Raw genomic sequence first — 13,491 nt, 5'->3', positions numbered from 1 at the left:
CACCAGCAGTGACAGAGCACTGTCCCCAAGGCTGGGGCCAGCAGGTGATGCAATGGGGGTTACAGATGACTCATCACATCAGTAAGAAAACAGAGGAAACCGGTGACATGTGAGCCATGTTCACACCAGTTCACACCATTCCCCATCCACCCTGCACAGTGTGACAAAACCACTCGTTTCAGTTCTTTGCTGCTCTCTGGCTTTGGCTCATCACTGCCAGTTTCAGTCCTTGGCTTGCTCACACCCCATCCACAGCCAGTGGGGAGCCCCCAGACACAGCTGGGTTTCCACTCACACTCACTCTCACCCCACTCTGCTCTCTTCTACAGTGCCCTTCAAACACACACTAAGGTTAAAGTGATGTGCCAGCCACTGCAAACCATGGCTGAGCATTCCACCACCCCAAAACTGCTGGAAGTGTTGGCATCGCACAGAAAACTTCCAGAAATCCACATTTCAGCCCTGCAGCAGCTACAGGAAAGCTCCAGTCACCCAACCGAAGAGCCAGGGCTGTGTTGCAGTCTGCCTTCCAGCCTCCAGCAGATTTGGGATCTCTGCAGTTCTCATCACTACTTCCAAGACCTAGAAAAGCAGGACATGGCCTAATCTGGTCTGGAAAAGATATTACATTTAATCACAGACAAATCTTCAAAGTCAATACACCTGTTGGAAACTCTAGATCCTGAAACAGACACCAGGACCCTTAAAAAGCCAAAACAAATGAAAGTTTCCTTAAAACGCAATAAAAAAATTAAAATTCCCAATGACTCCAGGGTAATTGTTTACATTTTATCTTTTTAAAAATCTTATTATGTAGAAATGTCAATAGTATCTGAATTCTTGCCTTTCTGGTTTTCCTCCAGACTTTCCAAAAGCCCATTTTGCATCACCAAGCTCAGATGAGGCAGAATAAAAGTTATTAGAAACAAAAGCAAAACAAACAAGACCCTTTCATCAGCCGAATATGAAAAGCCCCATCCCAACTACCATGTAAACCAGAATTTGAAAAAAGCCTCGTAGATTAAATGCTCAAAAGCACTTTTACTGTTAAGGTCTTATTTACTGCAGCAGCTCCGTGCTGACGAGGCAGGCCCCATTCCTCCCTTTCTCATGTAAATCAGGAGTTCATAGAAAATCAGAGTTCTACAGACATCAAATCCCTGTAGGATCTGAGTCACACTCAGTGTCTGTGAGTGGTTAACGACAAGATTATATTTTGCAATGCTAAAAATCTTCATTTATTTATTCTCTTATTTATGGATGGGGCATTAATGCTTTATGGAGGTATTTGAGGGTAAACTGATAGCTGGGAACGTGCTCTGCACAGACACAACAGCAGCAGGGGATGGAAAAAGTTCCAAACAGTCCTTTGAATTCCAATTTTACAGCATAATGCTGGATTTATAGATAGATAGCTGTGCCCTTTTGAAGGAACAAGCATCAAGACAGAAAACGAATTAAAATTTAATCTTATTGATTTCCACCAGCTCAATCTCAAGAGCGAGACAGACGCTGCTGCTGCTGCTCGCGCTGCCTGCACTGCATCAAACCCAGTTTTCCCAGGGCAGGCATGGGCTCCCCTGGCTGCTGGCACCCACAGGGTGACACGGGGAGACTGGTCCTGCTGTGGTGGGGCGCAGCACGAGGTGTCCCCTCCCTGGCACGGTGGCAGAGGACGGAGTCACGCCACGTCCTGACGCGACCTCTGCGTCCGCGATAAAGGAGCGCAATGTCTCAGAGGGAGCTGACTGAGCTGCTTTGTCTGCTGGCCTCTGAGCAGCAGCCCTGCACGACAGGGACCTCCAACCACCCTCATCTGCGGGCTCCACATCACCACAATGGTCAGAGAGATGGCACAGGTACCTCTTGTGCACATAAGCAGGAATTTTTGGGATGCACAGGAGAATTCACCCAGCCAAGCCTTGTTGGGCTGATGGGTAGCAGCATCCTTCAGGACACACTGCCAGCCCTGTATCCCAGGAAAAGCACAGAGCAATGCTGCTGCCCTCCCTGAGCACAGCAAGGGACTTGGAAATTTCTGTTTAAAGCACAAAAATATCTTCAAGCCTGGGTATGTTCAATTGATTTCAAGGGAAGTCAGGTGCAAGGAATCCTGTGAATGCCCAGCGGAATAAAGCTACAGCTAAAAATACACACAGATGATCTGGCCAGGTTGTGGGGATTTGAGGTGGAAGAAGGGTAAATTCTGTTGATACAATAACACATCCCAGAGCTGCAAATTAAAGTCCTCAAGGAGGCTGTGTCATACAGCCACCACCTCTGAGGCGCCAGACTCAGCAGAGATCAGCTTTCTTCCACAGGGGAGACACTAAAATCACTCACAGGGTTTAATTTAGGAGATCCCCAATGTCTCCATCACTGTCAGCCTCTTAACTGAGGCATCCATCCCAATCTGATTTTTCCAGGTAGTTCTGCGCCACCCTCCCAGCATCCAGCTCCTGGAGAGGAGCCCCTGAGCACCCTGCAGCCAAAACTGTCCCCTGAGCTTCCCATGGCACTTTTCAATGGCTCTTGGCAATTTTAGCCCCCAGAACTGTTTTCAAACACAATTTTGTTTCTTCAAGGATGAACACACTTTTGAAAATATGACTCAAATGCTTCTGTCAATGCTGCCCACTGTCTGTTGTCAGGTTAGTCCACAGACAGTACCAAAAATGTTAACTCCCTTTCTCATAATCCTTTCAGAAATGGTACAGTTGACACTTATGGTTGAAATTTTGGCTCAGATACACAAATGTGTGGTTTTCTGTGTTATACCGCAAAGATTTCCCAACAAGTACATTTTTGGATGCGACTTCACAGCCCATCTTTGGACACAAGAGAAAATGGCTTGGGTCAGCACACAGCAGGGGAAAAGGCACCTGGATCTTGAACATCAACGGCTCCTCTACAATCCAAGTCTCCTAAAAGCTTCCCAAATGCAACCACAGCCTCATAATCCAGGATATGACTGCAGTCAAGAGCAGCTTCTCTCCACTCTCCCCCAGCAGAATTTGTACAGTCACCTTTTTTCTCTGGAAATCAATTACATGTCCAGCAGAGTGTGGCAAGAGGGGATTACAGGTCACATTTTCCATAATTATCCTCTCTGACACCGAGGAACTTTTCAAATCACACACGTTAAGTAGGTCACAAGAGGGAACGGCAGCGTGATGGGCATTTAGCATCAGAAAACCTGAATTTGGAGAAAATGGGATCCAGCCCAGCGCCGCCCTCATCCCAACCCCGCATCCATCCCCAGCTCGGTGGTGAGAAAAATATATAGACTTCCCTGATGAACCATAAGCTAAAATTAGAAACCATTCACGCCTGCAAAGCCACAGCTATCGCCAAAAGGAAAGTAGGTCACAGAATGGCTGGCTAACTTGATTTTCCGGCTTTTCTAGCTGCGTGTCCTCAGGTAACCCCTCCTCTCCCATGGCCCGTTCTGGTGCCTCCTTTGTTGGGCTATGACTGCGGGCAGTGTGCGGCTCTGAGGGGCTGGCAGGCGCGGTGGGAACGGGCAGGGCAGCGCCTGTGCCCGGGGGACACAGAGCCAGAGAGCCTCACACAGAGAGCCCAGTCTCACACAGAGAGCCCCAGTCTCACACAGAGAGAGCCCAGCTTCACACAGAGAGCCCCAGCTTCACACACAGAGAGCCCCAGCTTCACACACAGAGAGCCCAACCTCACACAGAGAGCCCAGCTTCACACACAGAGAGCCCCAGCTTCACACACGGAGCCCAGCCTCACACAGAGAGCCCCAGCTTCACACAGAGAGCCCAGCTTCACACACAGAGAGCCCAGCTTCACACACAGAGAGCCCAGCTTCACACACAGAGAGCCCCAGCTTCACACACAGAGCCCAGCCTCACACACAGAGAGCCCAGCTTCACACAGAGAGCCCAGCTTCACACACAGAGAGCCCCAGCTTCACACACAGAGAGCCCAGCCTCACACAGAGAGCCCAGCTTCACACACAGAGAGCCCCAGCTTCACACACAGAGAGCCCCAGCTTCACACACAGAGAGCCCAGCTTCACACACAGAGAGCCCAGCTTCACACACAGAGAGCCCCAGCTTCACACACAGAGAGCCCAGCCTCACACAGAGAGCCCAGCTTCACACACAGAGAGCCCCAGCTTCACACACAGAGAGCCCCAGCTTCACACACAGAGAGCCCCAGCTTCACACAGAGAGCCCCAGCTTCACACAGAGAGCCCAGCTTCACACACAGAGAGCCCCAGTCTCACACAGAGAGAGCCCAGCTTCACACAGAGAGAGCCCAGCTTCACACAGAGAGCCCCAGCTTCACACACAGAGAGCCCCAGCTTCACACACAGAGCCCAGCTTCACACACAGAGAGCCCAGCCTCACACACAGAGCCCAGCCAGAGCCAGCAGAAGCCCCTGCACCAAGCTGCTGCCTCCCACCTGCTCGGGGATTGGCACAAGGGCTGGCTTGCTGCCCCTTCCACAACGTTGCTCTTTAAAGATCGTTTCAGGCTTTGCCAGCACTTCTGGGGTGCTTTCCTTTCTCGCCTCCTCCTGAGGCTTGAATATCCTCTTTTTATTTGCATTTCTTAGCGTGCACTGCCTCCCTCAAGCAAGCCACAAGCCAAGCCATGCGAGTAAATCTGGCTTTCCTTCCCTTTGTGCATGGGCTGGAGCCCTGGCTCAGCCATTACCAACGCTTTTCCCACAAGCAGACCTCCAGGCATCAACTTCACTGCTTTTCCACGGCACAGAAGAGGCGGAAAAGCTTAAAATTTGGCTCAGTGACCTTCATCACTCTAAATCAATACATTTCTATCTGGCTTGCAGCCTTTGCTCCTACCAACTCACCTTGCAATTAATTACAAAGCTGCAGGTCAGCACAGGAGTGTCTGGGCCCCTCCCACATTCACAGAGATAGAAACACCTGGAGGATCTGCTGCCATCAAACCCACCCTATTGCTGACCACCATTCACTCTTTTCCAACTCACAATCTCAACTGACTCTAATCCCAAGACCCTTCCTCTTCCAGCTTTCCTCCTCCTGGCCCCAAAGGCAGAGCAATCACCACTAAAATGCATCCCAAACATTCAGTACAGAGAGGCTGAAAGCTGAGCCCCTGAATGTTCTTCAGAAGGGCAATTACATCCTGATTCCCACCCTTGTCACTGGAGCTCTGACAAAGACAACACAAAGCACACCTTTCCCTGCAGCCCCAGCTCAGCCTCTCCCTGCTGTGGTACAGGAAAGGCTCCTTCCACCCTCAGCCATCCCAGCTGGCCAGGGATGCTGCCAGTGCTCTGTGGCCCACAGACCTCTCCAAAGGAGGAACCTGCCTGCAGCCTGCTCTGGTTTCTGTCGAGCCAAAGGGAAGGTTCTTGGTTGGAGTCTCCTGCCCACAGATGGGCTCCTCACACACGACACGCAAGGGAACTTGACAAGAACAGGGAAGAATCATTGCTTGCCCATCCCTGGCAGAATTCAGACATGAACACAGAGCCAGATTTGAAATTATACACAAATCTGGTGTGCAATGTGACCTTTGTTTGCAGGGCACCCACCTGGAATGAGCGCACCCATCACAAAGGCTCATGGTGAAACCCCTGGCACCAAGCTGGCTGGGATCCCCCTCATTCTGACAAAGGGACACCACCAGCTCTGAGCACTGTGTGACAGTGTCCCAGGGGTTATGGCCATGGGCACTGTGTGACAGTGTCCCAGGGGTTATGGCCATGGGCACTGTGTGTGACAGTGTCCCAGGGGTTATGGCCATGGGCACTGTGTGACAGTGTCCCAGGGGTTATGGCCATGGGCACTGTGTGACAGTGTCCCAGGGGTTATGGCCATGGACACTCCAGGAGAAATGTAGAACTCCATGCTTGCCCTCCACAATCTCTGCCATCACCCATGGCAGAAATGCCAAGGGACCACCCTGAGGCCTGGAGAGCAGATCCTGTCTGCTGTAAGGTGGTAGCAGGAAGTGTGTGACCCTTCTGCTGGCAGGGGCAGAGACAAGAGGTGACAAAGCAGGACAGGGGGCTGGCAGGATACCCAGCCCTGAGCCCCAGCTAATGGGGACTGCCACAATGCAGGCTGCGGGGGATGTGAGGGCTGAAGATCACCTTCCCCTCCTGCCTCACCCTCACCATTTCTTCCCCTTGTAATGTGGTTCAGCTACACAAGACTGTCCAAGGAGGATGGGGCTCAATTGAACAGGAATAAAAATATTTGAGAGCTCACTTTTGAGCCTCCCCCTTGCACAGGAGGCACAAGTCATCTATCCTAGGACCCCCAGAGAGCGCCCTTGGTGGTGAGAATGGCTTTGAGAACACTCAGCAGTGCCCCCAAAGCCCAGAGCTGTGCAGCCATCACCAGCTGGCGCCTGCTAATGCTGCAATCACATCGACCTCAGCCTTCACCCACTCACACAACAGACCGTGCCAGCTCTGGGTTCCCACTGCTCAGGGAGAGCAGCAGATGGAAAAAGGAAAACCAGGAAAATTGCCCTGCCTGGGAGCGCAGGGTAGGCGATTTTTTTTTTTTCTTTTTAGGAGTCAGGCACCTGGATTTCTGCAGCTCCCAGTGAAATCGCAGGCCTCGCAATTCAAAATAATTAGTGACTGGTAGTTTTCCTTTTATGCAAAATCATCCTTTTTATCCAACACCTAAATGAAAATGAATATGCTTGATTATCTACCAAAGGGCCCAATTTCTGAGCCTCGCTCCGATGCACACAGCAAAATTCATCTCTCCTCGGGCTGCTGTTACAGGCAGGGGCTGATAAATGAGCAGTCAAGGCAGAGATCCAGAGCCAGGGATGCCAGCCTGACCTTTGCTAATGCTATTTACAGCATCAAATATCCACAAATCCAGCCATGGCTGCATCCACATCCTTGCTGCTCCAGCCTGGGGGGCTTAGGGACAGCCAGGAGAGCTCACAGCTGGCCTGCCAGTATTAGAGCAGCACAGATGTCACCCTCCATCCATGCAGCCCACCCACCACGTCAGAGCCCACCCCTTGAGGCAGCTTTCAAGCTGGTTCACTCCAAAGGAGAGGATGAAGCAAACTGTTTAGCAGAGAGGAGTCTGAAGCATCTCTAAGGCAGATCACAGGAAACCCCCCGGCCTGGTTCTTCAGAAGACATTAGTGCTCATCTGCACCATCCTCACACCATCCTGACAGAGCTCCATCCATCCCACTCCCATGGCCTCCACCCCAAAGGTAACAGCCAGGAAAATCCCCCATCTGATCCTCACCAAGCTCCCCATCATCCCTGGCCACGATGACATGGCACAATCTCACATTTGCCCCTCCACCACGTCCAGACTCACCCTGTTCTCGTCGTAGATGATCTGCACCAAGCTGCGATGTTTGGACTCGATAGGAGGGGGAGAGATGGGTTTTTCAGGCTCTGGTGGTTTGGCTGCTTCTTCCTCCAACTGTTGCTGTGGAAGGAGAGGGGGGAGGAGGAGGAGGGTGAGTCACAGCAAGGAACGCAGCCGTCCCTGTCCACACGAGACACTCTGAGGTGCCCTGAGCGAGGCAGAGAGCGCCATGGCAGGAGAGTTCCTGGCAGCCAGGGGAGAGGGAGGAGAGCTCCAGCAGCCCCGGCCACGCAGGCGCAGCGCTGCCTGCCCCAGGCACCGGCCCTGTGCTCGTGGCTCGGCGTGCTTGGGGTATGGAGGATGAGGACCTGCCTCAAAGGAGCCTCCTGGAACGGGCCCCAGGCTAGAAATAACGATTTTACTGGGAACACTTAAATGAAACCACAGCTCCAGCCCAGCTCCTTGCTGCTACCTGCCTCCGGAGCTGCTGCTGCGTGCAGGGAGAGGTGGAGGAGCCAGGGGTGAGGTGATGAGCAAGGCTGCTCTCCAGCCTCAGCTTCCCCTTCCAATGGAGTGGTTGGAGGAGATGCCTTGGGATGACTGTGCTTCATTAATGACTCGTGCACCAGCCGCCCCTGCACTTTGCAATATCACCTGGTCAGCAGCTAAACCTGACATTCCACCTGCAACACTGAGGTGGGAGGAGACATCCCAGCCCTTCCCATAAGTCTGAGGAACTGCTCAGCTGAAAGAGGAAATCCCAGATTGCTGCAGGCTGCTCCTGGGGCCAGCCCGAGGAGGGAGAGCTGAGGAGGGAGAGCGCAGCCGAGCGCGGCAGCTGCGGGGCAGCACAGGCACGGGAGAGGGAGCGCCTCTCAAAAACACTGACGGCTTTTCCCTGCTAGGCTCTCATCTCCAAATCTTTGCTGTTTTTTCTTCCTGCAGCTAAAGCATCCCCTGTTGAAGCATGAGGAAAATCGAGTGAGGAAGAAAATGCAGCTGGGACTTGGCTTGCACAGAGCACAGCACTGATTTCCCAGAGACACTGGTGGCTGTGGCCTGAGAAGAAGGTCAGCATCTATTCCTCCTCCCCATCACCTCTGCTCCTGCTGATGACACCTCAAGCACACCGGGGTAGGAGGATGCATTTGGGATGAACCCAAGAAAGCACTTAAGCACCCAGACAGGTTGAATGGCTTGGCTGAGAAAACACACACTCCTAAAATTGTGTTTCAATGGATGAAGCCCCCCCATGCTGTGCACTCCACCTCCCCATAGGTAGATACCTCTCCCCATAGAGGGAGAAGCAGCAGTTTAGGGAACACCAAGATAAGGCCAAAAAAGCTGCTGTTGCCAGCCAGAGTGAGGAGCAGGCTCTGGCAGTGCAGGAGAGCCTGTGTCCCATAAATTGGCATCACCAATGGCCTTAGAGTTACTCCAGCCATGAGTGAGAGCAGCCAGGAACTGCGCAGCCTGGAGGGGGATGAACCCTTCCCAGCACTGCAGGGATCTGTCCCTTCCTGCCTGCAAACAGCCACACCACGGTGGCACTCTGAAGGCTCCAACCACAGGAACAGCCCTCAGCCCTCTGCTGTTCTCAGGTGGCCCAAACCACAGCACAGGGGACAAGAGCTCCCTGAGAAGCCACTGCTGAAACCATGGGCTGCAAAGCTGAATTTGGCACAGTTGCAGCACTTCCAGGACCTGCCAGCTCTTCCCTGGTGTCCTCCTAAGGCCCCCTATCACTCCCATGGGATAAACTCCAAAAGCTCCAAACAAGCCAGCAAAAAGGATCAGATACATCTACTTCTCTTGGGGAAAATATTTGTGTTTAAAAAGAAAAAAAGTCAAAGCATCCAAAACTTGGCTACATCGTTCTGGAAACCCACAAAAATTCTGCCAAGTGGTCGGGTGTGCAGCTAGGGATTTCAGAGGAGAGGGTTTGATGGCCTATCAGGAAACGAAAGTTTGCCACTAAGTGGAGGCTCATTAAAAGCAGCTCATTAGAAGAAAAAAATACAAATCTAATTATAGCTGAAATACAGTAGAGAATTCAACTCTACTTGCTGTGGTGGGGCACTGTACGGATGTTAAAGGGCCAGATGCTGGGTGAGGATGTGAGGAGGGGCTGGAGGCAGCACACCTGACTGCAGCCTGGACAGCTCCTCCTGGGAGCCGTGGGAAATGGCAAAGCAAAATAGGTCAGGGTTCCCAGACAGGGACACAATGGATTTCTTAAAGGTCTGCCACAAAAGCCAGGCTGGGACTGTGACCTTTACAGGGAGAGAGCAGGATGAGAGATGAGTCCTGACGGCTGCACACTGCCTCCCTCACCCAGCAGTGGCTGCCCAAGACCTCCCTCCTCTCCCCAAACAGAGGACAGGGCAGCAGTGTGGAAGGGATGCAAGGTGCCACCATCACCCACAGGGCAGCCCATTCTCAAGTGGAAGAGGTGCCCACTCAAGGAGAGAGACCCTTTGGCTGGACCATGTGCTCCAGAGGGACACTGCACGTTGCAGCACTGGTGGGAAGGTGGGAGATACTTCAGGAAGGTGGGAGATACTTCAGGAAGGCCCCATCCCTGCAGGAACCAGCTCCCTTGCTGCAGACACCTGCCTGCTGAACCCAAGGCTGTCACACACACACCTGGGCACTGGGGATGCTCCACCTGCCCAGGCAGAGCAGAGCCTTCCAGGCACAGGGCAGCTCTGGAAACCATTTCAAAGAGAGCACAGGAAACCGAGCAATGGAAGGGGAAAGGCTGGAGCTCTCCCAGCCAGCAGCTCCACCTCCATCACCAGGTGGGAGTGTTGTACTCCCGGAGAGCCCTTGGCTGAGCTCGGCGCCCAGGGAGGCTCAGGCTCTGCCGCTGCACAGAGCAGCCCAGCAGTTTATTTCTCCTTCAGAGCCCGGTGCTGCTGCCAGGAATAAATGCATAAGGATTATCCTTCCCTGTCAGGAAGAGGGGGAGAGAGGACTCGGAGAGATCTGAGCGCATATGGCGCATGAATGAGCGGGGGAAGGCTGACGGAGGTGGCCTCCTGCCAGGGGTGTGCAGGGTTTGGGGAAGGTTTCTCAGCTTTGCTTCTTGCAAGGTCCAGGCAGAGCCTTCCCTGCCATTTTTGGAACAACCAGAAAGAGAGAGATGGTGGATTGTGGTTGGTTGGGATTTTTTTAAGCTTTTTTCTTTTTTTTTTTTTTTGCGCAGCCTTTCCATACAAGTGTGTTTAATTACCCTGAGAAGGCCTCCCAAAGACAGAGGGGAAAAGCATTAGGATATTCTGGCTGCATGTGATTTCTCCCCTGCTCCACTGACGTTCCTGCAGGAGCAGTTTCTGTTCCAGGCTCACTGCTTTCCCTCACTCGTGCTCCTGCACTGACAGCTCAGATGCACAGATGCACAAAACGTTCCTGGAGCATCTCAGACAGGACCCCCTGCTCCAAAATCACTTTTTCCCAAATGTGCTAGCTCTGCTGGAGGACTGCGATGGGGAAGGAGGCCATAGTGGGGGGGTCAGTTTTGCTACCATATAACTTTGCCACCATGTGCCAAAAGTTAAAAAAAAAATAGAATAAAAGGAAGGGAGGGGACACTTTTACTGCCAACAGCCACTTTCACCTTCTTCCCCATTTAACAGAGCATTTTTGTGGGCAGGAAGAATCATAAAATTTGTTCCTAGGGAAGAAATAAAGCAACTGAACAGCCAACAATAAAAACCCCATTTCCTCACGGAAAGACAGTTTGATTTTAAGGGCGAGGAGCATATGCTGCTCCTGTCAGCACCAGCAGCAGCTCCTCAGCACCCCTGAAAAGCCAGGCAGTGGATCATCAGAGCTGTCAGTGCTCCCAGCTGCCATGACAGGGACCTTCCCTCCCTGCCCATTTGGGAAGCCTTTTTCCAGAGCAGGAAATGATCACGGTTGGCATCTCTTTGCTCAAATATGAGTTAAAAACATGGGACAGCAGCCAGGTGTTCCCTCCAGGTGGCAGAGGGGAAGGGCTGCCTTCACCCCAAAACCAGCAAGAGGAACCTCTGTGGTTTCCATGGCTCCAGATGTTCCTCTGGGCCCCGTGAGCTGGCACACAGGGCTCTGCCTCACCCCCAGCACAGCTGCTTCTGCCCAGACACCTCTGCAGCAACACATGCCAAAAAGGGTCCTTGGCATTAATTAAACCATATTGTCTGAAAACAAAATGAAAATATTCCTGCTTTGTCTTGCAGGACAGAAAGGAACTGTGTTTGGTATGGGAAAATAGAGATCTGATGGGGAAGAGCAAGTGCATGCTCATTCTAAGGAGCTTCAACAGTAGAGGTTTTGCTCCATTCCCAAATTCCAATGCAGCTACAGCCCCTTGGGAAAGGCCATTCCTCTTGGGCAGTTTGGGATTAGCCATCAAGGAGTTCAGAAACTCATCCCAAGCAAAGAAAATAAAACAACCAGAAAAAAAAAAGAGGCAGTGATTTGCTTTAAAAAGTGAAAGCCTTTAAGTCCGTGTTTTTTTCACAGATGTCCCTGAAGGTTTTGTCATATTAATCTCTTAATGGGTTTATGGTAATTATGTACAGGCCAGCACTGAGTGGGCCATCCTTTTGCTGAGAAGTGCTCCTGTGCAGGGTAAAGCTGCAGCCAGGAAGATCAGATTCAATCCCTGCTCAAGCACAGCCCTGACTGGAGCTGCACCAGATGCTGCTCAAGGCTGCAGAGCTGGCAAGCCCCAGAGAAAGGGGACTGGATGCACTGGAAGGGACATTTGGTCATTGCAGCAATGTTAAACAGCCCAGTACTGAACACTGGCAGCAACAGCAGCACTGGGGAGAGACAATTGCTGGAAAGGAGAAATAAAGAGAAATAAAGGACCTGGTGCTGCACTGGGCTGTCCAGTGACTCGGACAAGCCAGGCTGTGCTTCCAGCTCTGCCGCTCACCACCTGCACATCCACTGCCAAGGCACTGAGGGCACATTTTTCTCTCTTTTAGGTTCTCTGACATGCACAGAGCCACGAGCTGGGTTTCCAAAGCATCGTGTGACCAGCAGCTCCAGACTGCAGGCACAGCAGCCACCACCCATGTCACAGCAGGGAAACAGCTGATCCTGTGCACTGGCACTGCCACTTCCCCTCCTGTGGCCACGCAGGGACAAGGACGGGCCCTGTGGCACCATGCAGAAGCGAGGACACGTGCTCCCCTCCACACCACAGCCTCCTACCTGCTTCTTCTTCAGCTTGGAGATCTGCTGCTCCACCATGGTGATCTCGCGGTCCACGCGGTCCATGTTCTGGATGAGCTCCTCCTTGGAGAGCCGCGCGGGCAGCAGCTCCAGCTCGGCCTCGCCGTGCGCAGGGCTCACGGGGGACACGGGCTCCAGCTTGCCAGGCAGGCCACGCTCCTGCCAGGGGTGAAACAACACATCAGCTCTCTCCCAGGAGACTCTGGATCCTTCTCTCATCCTCCCACAGCTCCCTGGCCCATTCCCAGCCTCCTGAGATGCACAGAACCCTGAAAAAACCTGCTAGACGAGGGAGTACCAGCTGCCAGATCACATCACCACAGGGCTCCACAACCTCCAGCAGCTCCAGAGACAACCAGGTTATTCTCCCAGGGACACGACAGCAGCTCTTCCTCCTGACAAAGCCTCAGTGGCTCCCACCACCTTGAGAGCTGCTCATGTTCTCACAGGATCAATAAACCATCCATATTCAGGAGCTCCCAGCACCACTGTCCCTTCAGAGGGCTCAAGGCAAAAATGAGACACCACAGTCACATCCTCCTTGTGCCACAGAGACAAGAGCAGCATGAACCATGCTGAAGGAAAGGGGCTGGGAGGGCAGCCCTTGGGAGGAAAGCAGGCTCCTAGCTCCTTCATGGCTGTCTTTCTCCATCTCTTCCCAAACCCTGGGGATACTCTGAGTGTTGCATGTCGAATACATCCACCCAAATATGGAGAAAAAGGAGATAGGTGAGTCAAGATAAAAACAGACCGAACTGACATTTTTCAAATTCCAGGTAAAGAGGCTCTCAGCTCAACAAGAGCCTTCAAGTCAGAGAGACTGGAGAGATCAGCAAAACCTCCATGACAGGGAGCAGCAATAATGACCCAGGGCTGAAGGAAAACACATCAAAACATTCAGCTTTGTCCCCAGCAGTGCAACAGCTTTGCTGAGCCCAGGATG

The 13,491-nt window shown here is 52.4% G+C and overlaps 1 protein-coding gene across 1 annotated transcript in view; it reads right to left on the bottom strand.

Moving 5' to 3' along the window:
* NCOR2 (nuclear receptor corepressor 2) overlaps window positions 1-13,491 on the bottom strand; it is a 226,199-nt gene that overhangs the window by 103,241 nt on the left and 109,467 nt on the right. Inside the window, exons 5-6 of the mRNA XM_059484874.1 lie at window positions 12,528-12,707; window positions 7,326-7,439 (exon numbers count right to left, since the gene is read on the bottom strand). Coding sequence (XP_059340857.1) covers window positions 7,326-7,439; window positions 12,528-12,707 — 294 coding nt within the window. The remainder of the gene's footprint in view (window positions 1-7,325; window positions 7,440-12,527; window positions 12,708-13,491) is intronic.

The sequence above is a fragment of the Ammospiza nelsoni genome, chromosome 18 (assembly GCF_027579445.1).
Source record: "Ammospiza nelsoni isolate bAmmNel1 chromosome 18, bAmmNel1.pri, whole genome shotgun sequence".
In the NCBI taxonomy this organism is placed as follows: Eukaryota; Metazoa; Chordata; class Aves; order Passeriformes; family Passerellidae; genus Ammospiza; species Ammospiza nelsoni.
Note: the sequence above shows the minus strand (reverse complement) of the source record. Positions and strands in the feature narration are given on the sequence as shown.